Source organism: Nuphar pumila, chromosome 8 (assembly GCF_984573655.1).
Source record: "Nuphar pumila chromosome 8, dmNupPumi1.hap1.1, whole genome shotgun sequence".
Classification (NCBI taxonomy): Eukaryota; Viridiplantae; Streptophyta; class Magnoliopsida; order Nymphaeales; family Nymphaeaceae; genus Nuphar; species Nuphar pumila.
Genome location: NC_143256.1, coordinates 48,707,507 through 48,724,391, shown reverse-complemented (window position 1 = coordinate 48,724,391; position 16,885 = coordinate 48,707,507). Strand labels below are relative to the sequence as shown.

At 34.5% G+C, this 16,885-nt stretch overlaps 1 protein-coding gene across 9 annotated transcripts in view; it reads left to right on the top strand.

The window, feature by feature from the left end:
- LOC149829927 (putative pre-mRNA-splicing factor ATP-dependent RNA helicase DEAH4) overlaps positions 1-16,885 on the top strand; it is a 149,827-nt gene that overhangs the window by 129,982 nt on the left and 2,960 nt on the right. For 6 of the 9 annotated variants that reach the window (XM_090016173.1, XM_090016170.1, XM_090016169.1 and 3 more), the window contains one exon: positions 13,586-13,746. The exons of the other annotated variants lie outside the window; for them this stretch is intronic. In XM_090016173.1, the coding sequence (XP_089872299.1) occupies positions 13,586-13,746 (161 nt within the window). The remainder of the gene's footprint in view (positions 1-13,585; positions 13,747-16,885) is intronic. 9 annotated transcript variants of the gene reach the window in all.

The following is a 16,885-nucleotide window of genomic DNA, read 5'->3' as shown; positions in this document are numbered from 1 at the left end:
GAACACAAATGCCTTTACACGAGTTACAATCTTAACATCTTAACACACACCATCAAACCGAACATGATTCATTTGTGATGACCATGGTCAGTCTACGCTTAAGAAGCCAATGTCAGTCTATGTTTTATATATAAGAACACTGTACAATAATACCCTTGCACATAGGGGAAAATACAATACACTAACAGTTACACATAAAGGACACAAATGCCTTTACACGAGTTACAATCTTAACATCTTAACACACACCATCAAACTGAACATGATTCATTTGTGATGACCATGGTCAGTCTACGCTTAAGAAGCCAATGTCGAGCACAAGTTAATGGTTTAGTAAACAGATTGGTTGCTTGGTCATCACCCTTGATAAAAAGAGGTTGAATCTCCTTGCTTTCAACCTTCTCTAGTATGAAGTGTTGATCTAGTTCAACATGTTTCATTTTTCCATGTTGAACAAGATTAGAGGCAATGAAAATGACATTTCTATTGTCACAAAACAATAGGGATCCATTTCCATGTTGAACAAGAAGAAAAGAAAAAAAATATTTTTTTTCTCAAAGCATCCATCGATTTTCTATCTTTTTCTGATCTACGAATCAAGATATGGGTTTCTCTCTAAATTCACTCGGGGAAGGAAATCGTATAAATCAATTTAAGCATGAGTTTGTTGGGGAAAGGAGAAATCGGATTTCATGTATATATATATATGTATAGATTTATTTTTTTTTATGATGGTCGATTTCCTTTATGCATCAAAGTCTGAAAATATAGATGTCGATTTCATGGTTTGTGCATCTAAATATGTATAGGCATATACATATTTAGGTTTGACGATTTTACATCTCAGAATAGGCATGTCAATTTTCAATTTTTATTGCTTATGCATATCAAATATACATATGAATTCATAATGTTGATTTTCTTCATCATACATCGAAAAATATCCATGTAGCTTAGGTTTATGGAAGCATTTGAAAATATATGCGTAGTTCAGTCTTGGTGATATTTTTGCTCAGTTATGCTGAATATGTATATATATATATATATATATATATATATATATATATATATATATATATATATATATATATATATATATATATATATATATAGGTTCTATCAATTATATGAGCATGCATCTGAATATATTCTTTGATTCAGATTTTATCGAGTTACATATACATGCATGTGAACATATTTTGTTGATTCAGGTTTGCCGAGTTATGCACATAACCCTGCATCTGAACATATTTTGATTTAGATTTTGCCGAGCTACACAATCATGCATCTGAATACATGTTTTGAGTCAGATTCTGAATATACATATTGTTTTGATTTAGATTTGCCGAATCACATGCTTATACTGTTTTGGTTTAGATATGCCGAATCACATGCTTATATTGTTTTGGTTCAGATTGTTAAAATATAGTTTGCGTATGGATCTGGATCCATATCCATACGCATGTTAAATGAAACACATGCACAATACAGTTTCATTAATGACATTCTTGTAGTACCTCTGAAATTAAAAACTCATTGTATATCTGCTTTTTTTTTTATAAAGCTTAGGGTTTGGAGGTCGAGCCTGTGCGCGCCGCCTCAGCCATTTTGCATCTCCTTCTCTCTCTCTCTCTACTTTCCTGTGCAAGCTGAACCACACACACATCCATACAAAATCTCATATGGTATCAGAGCTGAGGTTGCAGAATCCTATCAGATGTTCAGCGAGATCTGAAGAAACAGGTTTTGGTTCATCTTTTTCCTTTTTTATTCTCCTTTCCGAACCCTTCTATGCAACTCGTTCTTTTCTGCTAGTTCTCGTTCATCATCTGTCTATCTTCTTAACGTGATACCAATCCCATCTTCGTCTCAGTCCCAGAACTAAACAGGTTCGTAAACTTCTGCTACTCATTTTTTTTTCTTGATTCTCGTTCATCAACGACTGTCAGCCACATCAATGACTGCAGCCATCAATGACTGTCAGCCATATTGCAGCCATCATTTCTTGATTCTCGTTCATCAACGACTGCAACCATCAATGACTGTCAGCCACATTGCAGCCATCATTTCTTGATTCTCGTTCAACTCTTAACGTCTCTGTCACTCTTTCCTCGACAAGGCATCAACTGAAAAGATAGCGTCTGTTTACCTTGGACCGGATCCTTAAGATCCAGATCCAATAATTTATCTTTAATATTCCAGACGTCTCTTGTAAGTGGTCATGTTGTAATTTTTTATTTATTATTAAGGGTAAACTTGTACCCTAATATGTTTTGTAATACCTATATATACAATGAAAAGGGGACGCCCAGGGAAGGCATTCCTCTCTGTTTCGTATACCCCTCTTTTCTGTTGTCTTTCTGTCTTCTACAGGTAAAGGACTGGAGATTTGAAAGTCTAACATGGTATCAGAGCACGTTAGAGATCTGAGCGTGAACGTGATTTCCAGAAGGTATGACTGAAGAGACTCTTTACTCTCCAATAAAAAAAAAAATCTTCCGTAGTCTTGTCTCTCGCCTTTAACCCTTATTAAACTTTTCACGTCCTACCTTCCTCTTTTCTGTTCTCTTTTGATTCTCTCTACTCGCGACAGCCTCGAACTACCTTTCGTTTCAGCCTGTCACAAATTTATTCTGTTTTGACTTCAGATCTGGATTGTTCCAGCCTGTCGCAACCCTATTTTTTTTTCTTCTGATCTACTGTTCTCTAGGTGGGTCAGATCTCCAGATCTGGAACTGTGAATCCCAGATTTGAAAATCGTTGCCTTCTGCATTCACATTCTTTTTCACTGAATATCGTTCCACTATCTTAACATCTTCTATATTCTTCTTACTGCTGAGCCAAAAGATAACCAGATCTGATTAGTATCTGGTCTGTCTATCACCATCCTTGTTTTCTGTATTTCTTTTCCAATATTCCTTTATCTACTATGGATTTCCCCGCTGCACAGTCCAGTCTTTCCGCGAGCTTCCTTAACCAACTTGTGTCTGAAAAACTACACACTTCCAATTTTTTGACCTGGAAAAGACAAATAATCCCTTTTATAAGGAGTCAGGGTCTCCTTTGTCATCTTGATGGATCCGTAGCAGCCCCTCCAAAACTTATATCTCGTGAAGATAAGGATGACAAAGGGGTAACATCTACTAGTCTCATTTCAAATCCAGAATATCTTAGCTGGGAAAAACGAGATCAGCTACTTGTGGCCTATATCACTTCGACCCGATCGCAGGAAGTCCTTATTGCCATTCCAGATGATTGCACAACTGCACAGTTATGGGACAGATTGGTTTGCACATATTCTCAGATTTCAGAGGCTCGAGTGATATTCCTCAAGCATGAATTTCAGATGATGAGGAAGGATTCTTTGACTGTCATGGCATATTTGAATAAAATGAAAAGTGTAGCTGATCAGTTAGCTCTCATGGGATGCCTTGTTAGTGATAAAGACATGGTTCAACAGATTTTGAATGGATTGGGAGCTGATTATCATGTTCTTACAACTTCATTGTTGTGTCTACCTGAATTACCAAAGTTTGAGGATTTACGTGCTAAGTTGCTACAATATGAGATGTCGTTGAAGGGTTTGCCAGAGGAATCTCATACACAAGGAAACAATGAGGATGTTCTTGCCACAAGGAGAGGAGGATATGGTTTTCGAGGACGTGGAGGACAGGGCAGAAATGCCTCAGGGGGACGTGGGCTCTTACCCACCCCTAATACTCTTCCGAATTCTCAAGGATAGAGAAATGTGCCTGCATGTTATATATGCAACAAAAAGGGTCATGTTAAGGCCAACTGCTGGTTTAATCCGCAAAATAAAGGGAATCACCAGCAAGGAGAGCAGAAGAAAAGAACTGAATCAAATGGAGAATTAAAAGAATTGCTCATGTCAGCCCTAGCAGCATTGAATTTAAAACAGAATGAGCAGGGAACATGGTATGTTGATTCTGAGGCAGCAACTCTGAAAGTGCACTAGGATCGAGGCAACGAGCACTAGAGGGGGGTGAATAGTGCTTTTAAAATTTTCTGCGGAATATAGAATGATTTTGCAAATCTCAAAGCAAACACACAAAGAACACAAGATTTTATCCTGGTTCGGTCTATCCCGACCTACATCCAGTCCCCAAGCAAAACCCGCTTGAGATTATCCACTATCAACCTTGTTAACTACAAGATCACACAGACCATAATCGGTCCCACTTTCAGTAACAATCCTACTGAAAGCAAACAACTCCTTTACACAAAGGAGTCCTTTTTACAAAAAAGAAATAACAACTTACAATACAACCTATGAGCCTTTCTTTTGAATGCAAATGAGATGCAATTGGCTTTTGAGGTTGTTGAAACACTATACTCACGAATTCACTATCTCTCAAAGTGATTTGAGTGAAAAACTGAAGTGAAAATATCACGTGAGTGAGAAAACAAATACTTGAATGAATAGGAGTGAAAATCAATAAGTAAATGATTCAAATCGATTGAATTCTTGTTGTATTTGAGTGTAAAATGCACTCATATTTATAGTTAAAGTTTTCCATACGTTGAGGGTATGAAAGGGTGTCAAAACTGTCCATTTCGAACGATCAAAACGTTTGAAAAATGAAAAGACGCGCCTTTTTGAAGTTTCAGGAAAACGGCAAAATTAGTCGACTGAAACATCAGTTAGTCGACTAATAGTTAGTTATTAGTAGACTGACCGTTATCGTTGGTCGACTGATCTGTTAATCGAGCCATTTGAAAATCTGAACTTTTGAAACTTAGTCGACTTGAGAAAAGTTAGTCGACTGATAATATCATCAGTAGACTGAAAAACCTTTTAGTCGACTGCTGCTAAAAACTTCTGAAAAATAAACATTCTGTTCGGTCGACTGATAAAAAGCATTAGTCGACTGCTGCTAAATTTTCAGAAAACACATGTTCTGTTCAGTCGACTGATAAAACCATTAGTCGACTGCTGCTAATTTTCCAGAAAACAGACATTCTGTCCAGTCGACTGATAAAATCTTCGGTTGACTAATTTGACAAGAATGACTTTTTAGAAAATATGGCGCGAAAGGATTAGTCGACTGGTAAGTCTATTGGTCGACTAATAAACATGAAAATTTAAGAAGAGAGTTTTCTAAAAAGATTTTCAAAAGTGTTTCTTTTAGAAAAGTTTTTCTAAAGACTTTTAAGGTGAAATGCAACCTAAATATGCACTCTAAGTAAGGCTCTTACAAGAATCTAAGACTTTTAATGAATTAACATTTGCACACTAGTCTTCAAAGATTCTTCATCGAATTCTTCAATTTCTTCATAGCCTTAGCTGAAATGCAGTTGATTCCACTTGCTCATCATCAAAACCTTGTACTTGAAGTATCATGTATGGCTTCATTGTCGTAACAATCTCCCCCTTTTTGATGATGACAAACTTAATCAAAGATGAAGCATTTAGATGCATAGATGGAGATTTTACTCCCCCTATCAATATGCTGCAAAACATTAAAAGTTAGCACATTTAAAGCACATATATCACATATTGATTGGTTTGCATTTCCATTCATCATTTCTTCATGCATTTAGAAATACATTCATTCAAAGCTTTCTTTTTCTCTTAATTTTGCATTTCTCATGCAAGATCTCCTGCAATGTAATTGCTATCATCTTTTTCTTAAGATCTCCTGAAAGTTCAATGTAATGCTATCTTTATCTTTTTCTCCCCCTTTGTCAGAATAAAAAAGAGTAAGGGCAAAAATAGCATAAGCAAAATAGAGATACAAGTTTAAAAATATTACAACCCATAAAGTATGTATTTCAAAGATCAAAGATCAGAAAAGAGAGTTCCGACGTGTTTTGAAGATGCGCCAGTCACTGCAAGAGGATTCCAGCGTCTCCCTGTTACGGTAAGAAAATCCCGGCGATGATGGAGTCGAACGACACTCCGAGGGTTTTTCGGAAGAGAGAGAGGAAAGAGAGAAAGAGGGGTTTTCGTTTTTTAAGGGTTTCGTTTTTAAGAAAAACGAAAAGGTTCGAAGTGAAACGATGCCTCTTTAAAAAAAAACGGGTTTTAAAACAAATCCAAGGGGTGTCGGGTCCCTTCATTTAAAATTTTTAAAAAAAAATTTAGTCGACTAAAACTTTATCGGTCGACTAAAAAGTGCGACTTATTCTAAAAATATCATCAGTCGACTAGAAATATATCGGTCGACTAATATGATGCGATACATTCCAAAATATAAAACACCAGTCGACTATAATTTTATCGGTCGACTAATATAGTGCGATTTTGAGATTTTGTTAAAAAATCAGCATTTTTATAAATCCAAAAATGAGCAAATACCTAGTTCTCTCCTAATTCTCATAAAATCTTCATTTTTAAGAGGTTTAGTGAAGATATCGGCATGTTGTTCTTTAGTGGAAATAAAATTTAACGAAATATCTCCTTTTAACACATAATCTCTTAAAAAATGATGTCTAACTTCAATATGTTTAGTTCTTGAGTGCTGAATTGGATTTTTCGAAAGATTTATAGCACTAGTGTTATCACAATAAATAGTTGTTGTGGAGTAATTCAAACCAAAATCTTTTAAGGTCTGTTTCATCCAAAGTACTTGTGAACATGCTAAACTAGCCGCTATATATTCTGCTTCAGTTGTTGAAAGTGATACTGAATTTTGCTTTTTACTAAACCAAGAGACTAAGGAATTTCCTAAGAAATGACAAGTTCCACTAGTACTCTTGCGATCAGATTTACTTCCTGCAAAATCTGCATCACTATATGAAACTAAATCAAAGGAAGATGATTTTGGGTAAAACAAACCGAAATCTTAAGTATCTTTCAAATAACGAAGAATTTGTTTTACTGCAGTTAAATGAGATTCCTTTGGATTAGCTTGAAATCTTGCACACATACAAACACTAAACATAATATCAGGTCGACTAGCAGTTAAGTATAATAGAGATCTGATCATACCTCTGTAGAGCTTAGTATCTACACTTTTATCATTTTCATCTTTATCAAGAGAAGTAGTTGTACTCATAGGATTCCTTCTTGATTTCGATGAGTCCATCCCAAATCTCTTGAGAAGTTCTTTTGTATACTTAGCCTGATTGATGAAGATTCCTTCTTCAGTTTGCTTTATTTGAAGTCCAAGGAAGTAGTTTAATTCGCCCATCAAGCTCATTTCAAACTATTCCTGCATAGCTTTAGCAAATTCTTTACAAAGAGAATCATTAGTAGAACCAAATATTATGTCATCAACATAAATTTGTACAATAAGAATATCTGAATTAAGATTTTTAATAAATAAAGTGGAGTCTACCCGACCAATGGAAAAACCAGATTGTTCTAGAAAATTTCGTAGTCTTTCATACCACGCTCTTGGTGCTTGTTTGAGTCCATACAAGGCTCTTTTCAATTTGTAGACTTTTTCTGGATATTTCTCATTTTCAAAGCCTGGAGGTTGCTCTACATAAACTTCTTCATTGATGTGTCCATTTAAGAATGCACTCTTAACATCAATTTGATATAACTTGAAGTTCATGTAACTAGCAAAAGCAAACATCATTCGAATTGACTCTAATCGAGCCACTGATGCATAGGTTTCATCAAAATCTATGCCTTCTTCTTGATTATAACCTTGTGCCACTAGCCTTGCTTTGTTACGAATGACTTCACCATTTTCATCCAGCTTATTTCGGAAGACCCATCTTGTTCCAATTACTAGATGATCCTTTGGTCTATCAACTAGATCCCAAACATCATTCCTAGTAAATTGGTTAAGTTCTTCAGACATGGTTAAAAGCCAAAATTCATCATCACATGCCTCATTGATATTCTTTGGTTCTAATTTAGATATGAAAGCAACATTTGCAATATATTTTTCTAACTGCCTTCTAGTTTGGACACCACTCTTTATTTCACCAATAACTTGTTCATGAGGATGATTAGGAACTTCTTTCCAAACCGGTTGAAGAGGAATATTTTCTTGAGAAGTACTTTCTATCAAGGGTTCTTCTTGAAGTATTGCTTCTTCTTCTTCGCTTAGAGGTATAACCTGCTCACAATTCTCATCAAATGCAACATGTAAAGATTCTTCAATACAAGATGTTCTTTTATTGAAAATACGATATGCTTTACTTCTAGAAGAATATCCAAGAAATATTGATTCATCTGATTTTGAATCAAACTTATCAAGATTATCTTTGGTATTTAACAAGAAACATTTACTACCAAAAATTTTGAAATATGAGATCTTTGGTATACGATCATAATACAATTCAAAACATGTTTTATGTAAAATTGGTCGAATAAGAACACGATTTAAGACATAACATGCTGTATTAATTGCTTCAGCCCAAAAATATTTTGGTAAATTTTTATCTTGAAGCATGGTTTTAGCACATTCTTGTAAAGTTCTATTCTTTCTTTCAACAACTCCATTTTGTGGAGCCGCTCTAGGAAAAGCAAAGTTGTGAGATATACCATGTAAATCACAAAACTTTAGAAAAGATTCATTTTCAAATTCACCACCATGATCACTACGAATTTTAATAATAGATGTAGATTTTTCATTTGTAATTCTTCTACAAAGTTTAGAAAATTCTGAAAAAGCATCATTTTTGCTTTTTAGAAAAATCACCCATGTAAACCGAGAATAATCATCTACTATAACAAAAGCATACTTGCTACCATTCAAACTTTGAATTCTAGATGGTCCAAATAGATCTAAATGTAAAAGTTCAAGAGGACGTTTTGTTGAAACTATATCTTTTGCTTTAAAAGAACTCTTGATTTGTTTACCCCTTTGACAAACATCACATAAGTGATCCTTTTTATATGGTATTCTAGGTAGGCCTCTTACAAGATCATTCTTGGATAATTTTGAAATAATTTTAAAGTTAACATGTCCAAGTCTCTTGTGCCATAACCATTGAATTTCATTTGAAACAATAAGACATTTTTCATTAAAAGAGGGTAATTCATCTAGATATAGTTCATACACATTGTTTATTCTTTTACCTTTAAAAATGATCTTTTTAGATTGAAAATCAGAAATTAAGCATAAATCATTTTTAAAAGAGACATGAAAACCTTTATCTCATAATTGACTGATAGATATTAAATTATGCATTAAACCATCTACTAAAAGAACATTTTCTATCAAGGGAAATTTTGGATGACCAATATTACCAATACCTATCACTTTTCCCTTGTTATTGTCACCAAAGGTGATAGTTCCTCCATCCTTATTTTGGAGGGTGAAAAATAACTCCGGCCTTCCAGTCATATGTTTGGAACAGCCGCTGTCCAATATCCATTTGCTCCTTATGTTGTGTACCTACAACAAAATCAGAAAACAAAGCATTTGACCCCTTTCTATTTTCGGGTCCATGAGAGTTAGTCTTAGGAACCCATATCCATTTGGATTTTGGTTTCCTTTGATAATAAATATTCTTTCTATAAAAGGATTTAGAATAAACATTTCTAGAATAATCATTTCTAGATGCATTTCTATTAGAACTAAAAAGTTTAGTTCTATGAACAAAAGGTTGAGAATAATGTCTTTGATTAGATCACGCTGTGATCAAAACGATAAACAAGGTATATTGATGACAGAATGAATAATGAAAGAAAAAAGTATATTCAATAAAGGGTTTGGGGTCGAAAATCTGGGCTGAGTCACTCAGTCCTCTCTGAGTTAACTCAGATTAGGTAGGGAAGATAGTTTGATCAGATCTGATTAACGTCAGATCTGATCGAGTTCAAGGGACAGAAAAACATAGACAGATCTGATTATCGTCAGATCTGAGTAATGTCAGATCTGATCGAGAAGAAAAGAAAGAAAAAAAATCAGACGAGATTGGGGAGACAGAAAAAGTTTTTCTTGACTTAGAAGAGAAAATCGAGAAGAGATAGATCTTTTAGACGTACGTTTGAGATCGATTCCAGTTTCAGCTGAAGCGTGGCTCTTATACCATGTTAGTTTTTCAATATTCAGGTCGTTCCACACGTGAGAGCTGAGAAACAGAGAGAGAGAGAGAAAGGGAGAGAGAAGCTGGAGAAAAACCGATACCCTATTATCTTAGGGTCGGCTGCTGTGTAAACTCATTTATACTAACATGCTATTACAAAGATTAGGGTACTAAAGTACCCTCATTACAATAAAGAAATTACACAATGCCATTAATGAAAAGTTAATGTCACAGGTCTGGATCTCTAGATCCATGACCCGTAACAAGGGAAAACACTTCTTTTCAATGTTGGCACATATCTTAATATCCACATTATTCATGAATCATACAAGAATTTTGGCATGGTTACTCTCCTAATCCTCTACCTTCAATTGATATTCATAAATGGATTTTGTTCGATCTTCTCCGTCAGGATCCTTTTATTGGTCTCCTTTAAGCTTGGTGAGCTTTAGTTGAGGCTCGAGAGTAGTGCCAATCACATACCCCCAAAGCTTCTTCCCTTTGAGGTGATTCTCTATTACAGCGGACTACATTATATAGTTGCTTCCATTACGTTTGGAAGAGAGTTCAATCTTAGCATCTTGCTCCATGTTGAAGGTGAAAAGCAAAAGAGAGAGAAATAGAGAGAGAGGAAGATGATCACAAACACTTCAACTACGATCATGACGAGCACACGGTCCCTTGATCACCACGAACAACACGTTCTAAGGTCCATGGGCTCTGATACCATGTAATGAAACTAAAAATGTACAAAGACAATGCCCCTAATGGGCTACAAAAGAACAAAGTGTGCACCAACACAAGAGCCACTAATGAGAAAAAACACAATAAGCCGCAAAGGGCTAATACAAGTTACTCACAAAAGCACATAATTGCATATGAATAATAAAAATAATTATATTGAGAATGCTAAACAAAAGCATACATGGAGAGGGGCCAAATGGCTCTTTAAATAGCCAACTATGGGCCTCATAGACCGTTGGGGAGCTCCCAACGGCTCTAAGATCCATTGACTTTAATGCCCTTACATATTAGAATAAAGACAAAAAAGGAAAAATAAAAAGAAAAAGATAAAATACAAGACTGCATCCAATGGTTATCATCTATTATATATGAGTGAAAAGACAGAAATACCCCTAGAGGGTATTACCTATTACATAAAGATATCTATCTATATATATATATATATAGATATGTGAAAATCTCTATAAAAACAGATTTTGTGTATAAACACAATACTAGAAACACAAAGTGTGCACAAAGGCATAAAAGGAGAACTCTCACAAGTGCACAAAGGCACGGATACAAATGCACAAACGTAAAAAAATATCAACTTCAATATCTTGGGTCCCAAAAGTGGGCTTTACAAAAGTGTAAGTTACAAGGGGGTAACACCCCATATGTATAATACAAGAGAGAGAGGGAATGAGGGAGTGTTGGGCTCCCAACAGCTCTCTCTACTTTATGCTTTTTGACTTTGGTCAAAAAAGCATAAAGCCAAATAAGTCCAAAAATAAACTAAAAAAGAAAAAGAAACCTAACCTAGTTAAATAAACTAACCTAATCCTAACTAAATTTAAAAGTAAACTAAAACTATGAGATTACATATTAAATTATGTTACATTATTTAACAATATATATATATATATATATATATATATATAGGAATAACATATTTTAACAGTTTAGCACCGACTTGTGGGTCATCATCATCATCACAACTTTTTGGCTTGAATTAGAGGAGTGATAATTTTTTATAAATAAGATAAGAGCTTATATCTGTTAGCACTATTAATTTGCTTACAAAGATTTTAGCATCATCATAGACAGAACAGGTTAATGTCGGTCATGCCATGCACCTATGTTGAGTTCATGGCTTCTTAGTATGTTCTCATCTCTTATGGCCAGCTAATGAGATAACAATTGCTATATTACATTGTTATTTTTATGCATTGTTTGAAATATACATACTATATTGGACATGATCGACACTTTCTCTACTTTGGTTTGTGTTTTTTATTTCTCAGTTTGATAATTTTCTTTGTAGTTTTTTTCTTTAAAAAATTAATTAGTATAATAGTATGTATATTTCAAAATTCTACTGGATTTATTATTTAGACTTTATTAATAATTATGATTGGAATTGTTTAAGAATTTGTAACTTTAAGACGACATTCATGCTTTGTGCTGAAGTGGTGAACTTCAAATCTACACCATTCATCATATATGTATGTATCTGTGTAGATAATGTACCTAATGTATGACCATGCCTTTTTGTCCTAGTTTTACAACATTCTTTCATCATACCAAATGTATCCATATCCATGTGACATAAGTCCTGACTTGGTTGAACCGTGTCAACTCAATGTCTAGGATGAGTTTGTTAGCTTTTATCTTATATAGATGTATAAGATAATAGAAAAGCATCTGTATAAATAAGAGGAACTTGTTTATATTGTTAGAAAGATGTGTGGCATCGAAACTAAGTGACAATTACACAGCATTTACTAATGTAACTTGTATTATAGTAGCAAAATGTATGAGCTACAATTTAGACTCAAATCACATCTGTAGCATCAAACTAGTATGTCAAGCATCAAAGTCAACTGATAACTACCATGCAAAGCTATTTGATTTCATAATCAACTGTCATGAAACAGGCAGAGCTGATCCAGTGATCGAGACTGAGTACTTTACAGAGTACTTGGGCCACACAAAGCACAGAAAATCGCTGCATATGTAGTGATTTTCTGTGTTGTGTTTTACACAGAAAATCGTTGTACATGTAGTGATTTTCTGTGTTTTGTGTTTTACACAGAAAATCGCTGCACATGTAGGGATTTCCTGCAGCAATTTTCTGTGTATTGTGTTTTACACAAAATCATTGCACACAGCGGTTTTCTGTGTTTTGTGTGCCCTGAGTACTTTGCAAAGTACTTGGGCCTGATTACCTAACCACGCCTCCGAAATGGGAACTTAGGGTGTTTTTGATTGGCTGAGCACAACAATTTGTGGGGATTATTGTATCCCAAACCATTGAAACCCACAGTGCCAATCAAACATGGGACTCTTGTTTCCCACCAAAAATGGGACACAATGTCGCTTGTGTCCCACCTTGGCAGAATGCAAGCATTGACCTTGCTTATAAACCTGTCTTCGTGTGGCTTTGATTGTGTGAATAATGTAGTACATCAGACTCCAGAGCTATCCATAATACCAAGTTGTCCAAGTCAAAACGGTCATGAGTCATGACCAACTTGATTAGGATACTGCTAACTCAACTTGATGCAATTCCACCCTGTTCTACAGACAACAGATTTAGTTCCGAGGTTTCATCCGCTTTTTATCATGCTCAGGTCCAACCAGACAAGTTTTCTGAGATCTGAGTCATGTTTTCTTCTTCAATTTGACTACTTTCAGAGGATTGCTGAAAGCACAGAAAATTGTCAACATTTTAATGAAATAAGTTGTCCATGCTAATAACCGAGTGTTTTGTGTACCGCATAGAGCTAAACCTTGTTGTCTTCTGGTTATTTCTAGAAATTACTTAAGTTCAAAATTTTTTTTAGCATGTGATTTTCATGGTTGACCGGTTTAAAGTTTTAATGAATTCCATTGTTTCCATGTCTAGGGCCACTAGATGTGCAATCGATTTACAAGCGACGCGATAGCTTTGAGGACTATGTTCAATTGAGAAGGGCTTTGTGCAAGGGATTTGGAAACCAACTTGCGGAACGCAAGATGCAGCACAATGGCTACAGGACATTAAGCCACAGGTCACAACTTGTGCAGGTACTTTAAGAAAACTTAAAGTGTGAACCTTTTCTGGGAATGTGGTGTCTGATCCATAGTCACAAATATCAGTATCGACTATATCTTGGCGAGGCTATTTCTCACGATATTATGGGTTTGGTGATAAATCTTGGGACTTAAAGAATATAAAAAAATAACAACATAAGTAAAAAAAAATATGTTGTTTAGACAAAAAATACTTAAATAGTAAAAAAAATAAGTAAAAAATGCAAAATAAAGAAGAAAAACATATTTAAAACGTAAAAATAAATAAAAATAGTAAAACTAATTGATAATATTGTGGGTATATCACAAGAATATTGTGATATTCTCATGATAATATTGTGATATTATCAAATTGGCGATAATTTCAACATATCAGGATATTATACGTATATTATCATTTGTTGAATTTACAGCGATAATATCGCGATATTTTGAAAATATCGCCGATATACGCGACTATGGTATAATCTTATTCAAAGTTAGCAGAAGCTTCTTAGGTATGTTGGAAGCATGCTTCCCAAAAACTCGCTTATAAAACTTAATGGGAATCTCAATTCTTCTACACTTCTCCTATGCTTCCCACACTTCGTCCATGCTTGCCTACAAGCTTCATGTATGCTTCTCTCGCGTTTATTTTGATGTTTTCATGTGTTTCCTCTCATGCTTCCACTCACTTTCCATGTGCTTTCTCTAAATTGGTAACCATCATTGTTAGATTTTAACAAAAAAATATTTCTTACACTAAAAAATCGTGAAATATAAGAATAGTCATTTTTATTTTAGTTTTTATTTGCTTCCTATTTGATTCCTATTGAGTTCTCATATTGCTTCCTTATTTATTCATGTTTTTCTTTTAAATTGATTCCTCACTTCTCGTTTTCTCACTTCCTATAAATTATAAAATATTGTGTTTCTCACTTCCACTTCCTTTTTCATTTACCGCTTCCTCTTGCTAGTCTGTCAACCTTGATCTTATTAAGGTAATGTTTGTCACTAACAAAATAAGGATCCAACAATGGGTTGGGATCAGTCTCTACCAATGTTGTCAGTATCGGTGCGTGTCGGCCGATACGTATCGTATCGGCAGAAAATTGATACGCGTCACCCCTGAATTGAATATTTTAAAATAAATGCAAAAACTTCTTAAATTTATTTTTTTAATATTATTTTAATGGCTTTAACATGTGTCACGTTCTGATTGACATGTAATATTTTTTTAATTATTTTTTGGCCGATTCAGAACGATTCACTTCAGTATTGGTATCGGCTGATTCACCTGAATCATTGGCCAAACGATACAGGGCCAATACCGATACTGACAACATTGGTCTGGACCGAGATAGGTCAGGATTTGATCTGTCCTTAAGGCTCCCTAATAATGTCCGGATAATTGTCTGATTGGATCTGGTTTAGACAACTTCATATGTGGATCCAACTGCGTAAGAACCATACATGACCTTAATCAGGTGAGCGATATTTTTACATCTAGTTGGTCAGATCTTATTTGGATCTCATGTTCGGTCTGGATTCACATTAGAAACCCCAAAACTGTGTCCCGATCTTTCTAGCAATGGAGCCTACAACCCAAATCGGAAAGCTTCATAAAATGTCTTGACTAGGTCAAAGTCCAATTAATATCAAGTTGGGATAGAGCTGGTTCAGGCGAAACCAGAATTAAAACTTATGGAAGTCCTTGTGAACTCCTTGCAATTTCTCCTGTTGTGAATATAGAAAGCAGACTTTTAAATTTTGGAAAGAAAAAGAAAATTGGAAAAACTGACCTTTCAGAAAATTTTGACAGTAAATACTGATTTTTTTTTTCTTATTTTGGGTTGCTCCTATATTCATAATCATTGAAAAAAAGGAAATTTCTTGTATAATAGTGAGCTAAATATTTATGATCACTGAAAGATGAAGTGGTCAACTGTGGTTTAAAATGAAATTATAGTATTACAGATTCTTTTCCCTAATTCATTATGATTTGTTACCATGGTACATCCACAATCCAGATTACTCAAAACCTCACAAATTAAAAGGAAAAATTGAGTTCCGATATAGCTACAAGTTATAAGATCAAACATATTGATAGTCACAATGGGCTAACCAGATCCAAACAGAGAAACAAAAAAAATTAGTCCTTCAAGTCCGGTCCAAAACTTGGGTCTATTTAAAAAGTAGGTTGGTTCTTAGGTATAAAAATTTAAAACCTGTACCGGTTCATTACCAACCCATTTCTATACAATTTACACCTGAACTGACACGGACCCAATCTCAATTTGTACCTAAACCCACTTGTATTTTAACCAATTTATGCCTGTAGAGATAACAACCTGAACTGATTCATACTCAAATGAATAAAAGGAACTAATACATTTACACCAGTTTAAAACATGCTTGAATATGCACATATGTCCACTGTTATGAAGTGAGTAACTTAACTCTTCCCTATATATTTGTTCAGCATTAATTGCCCTTAAGTTTATGAAGCTTTCTAGTCGATTTCAACTTAACCAGTTTGGGCTGAATCTGACTGGCAACCTCCACAGTTTATATCCAAACCAAATCAAGCTAGTACTTTTTGTAGACCCAATTGATTTATACATGAACAGCTTCTAACTCAAACTGTTATATATATCCAACCCAAATTACATCTATACCAAACCCAATTCAACCTGTTGAAGGCTTTGTCTCAACAAATATCAGACCTGATATACACCTGAACCTCATGACTTGTAGGGATAAATATTAACCCAAAAGAAACCCAAGTGCAGTTCATATCAGTTCAAGGTGGTCCAATTTTCACACTAGGTTCAAAATCGGGTCTGATCAGTGTTGTGAAAAGCGTTGAGGCGTAGCGAGGCACTCCACCAAAATCTGAGACGAGGCGTAAGCCTCAAAAAACAATTTTTAAACTTAAAAAAGACTATAAAAAATATCTAAAATTATGAATAAATAAAAAATGCTTTATTGATGAAGCAACAACTGACGAGAAATAAAAAATCTCAAATAAATACTGAAAAAAATAGAGATTAACATGTAAAAGTAACATTAATGCAACAACTTGATCTATGTAAGTATCTAAGAAATAAAATATGAGCATTCATTCAATTATATATAAGCCAATATGTTTATG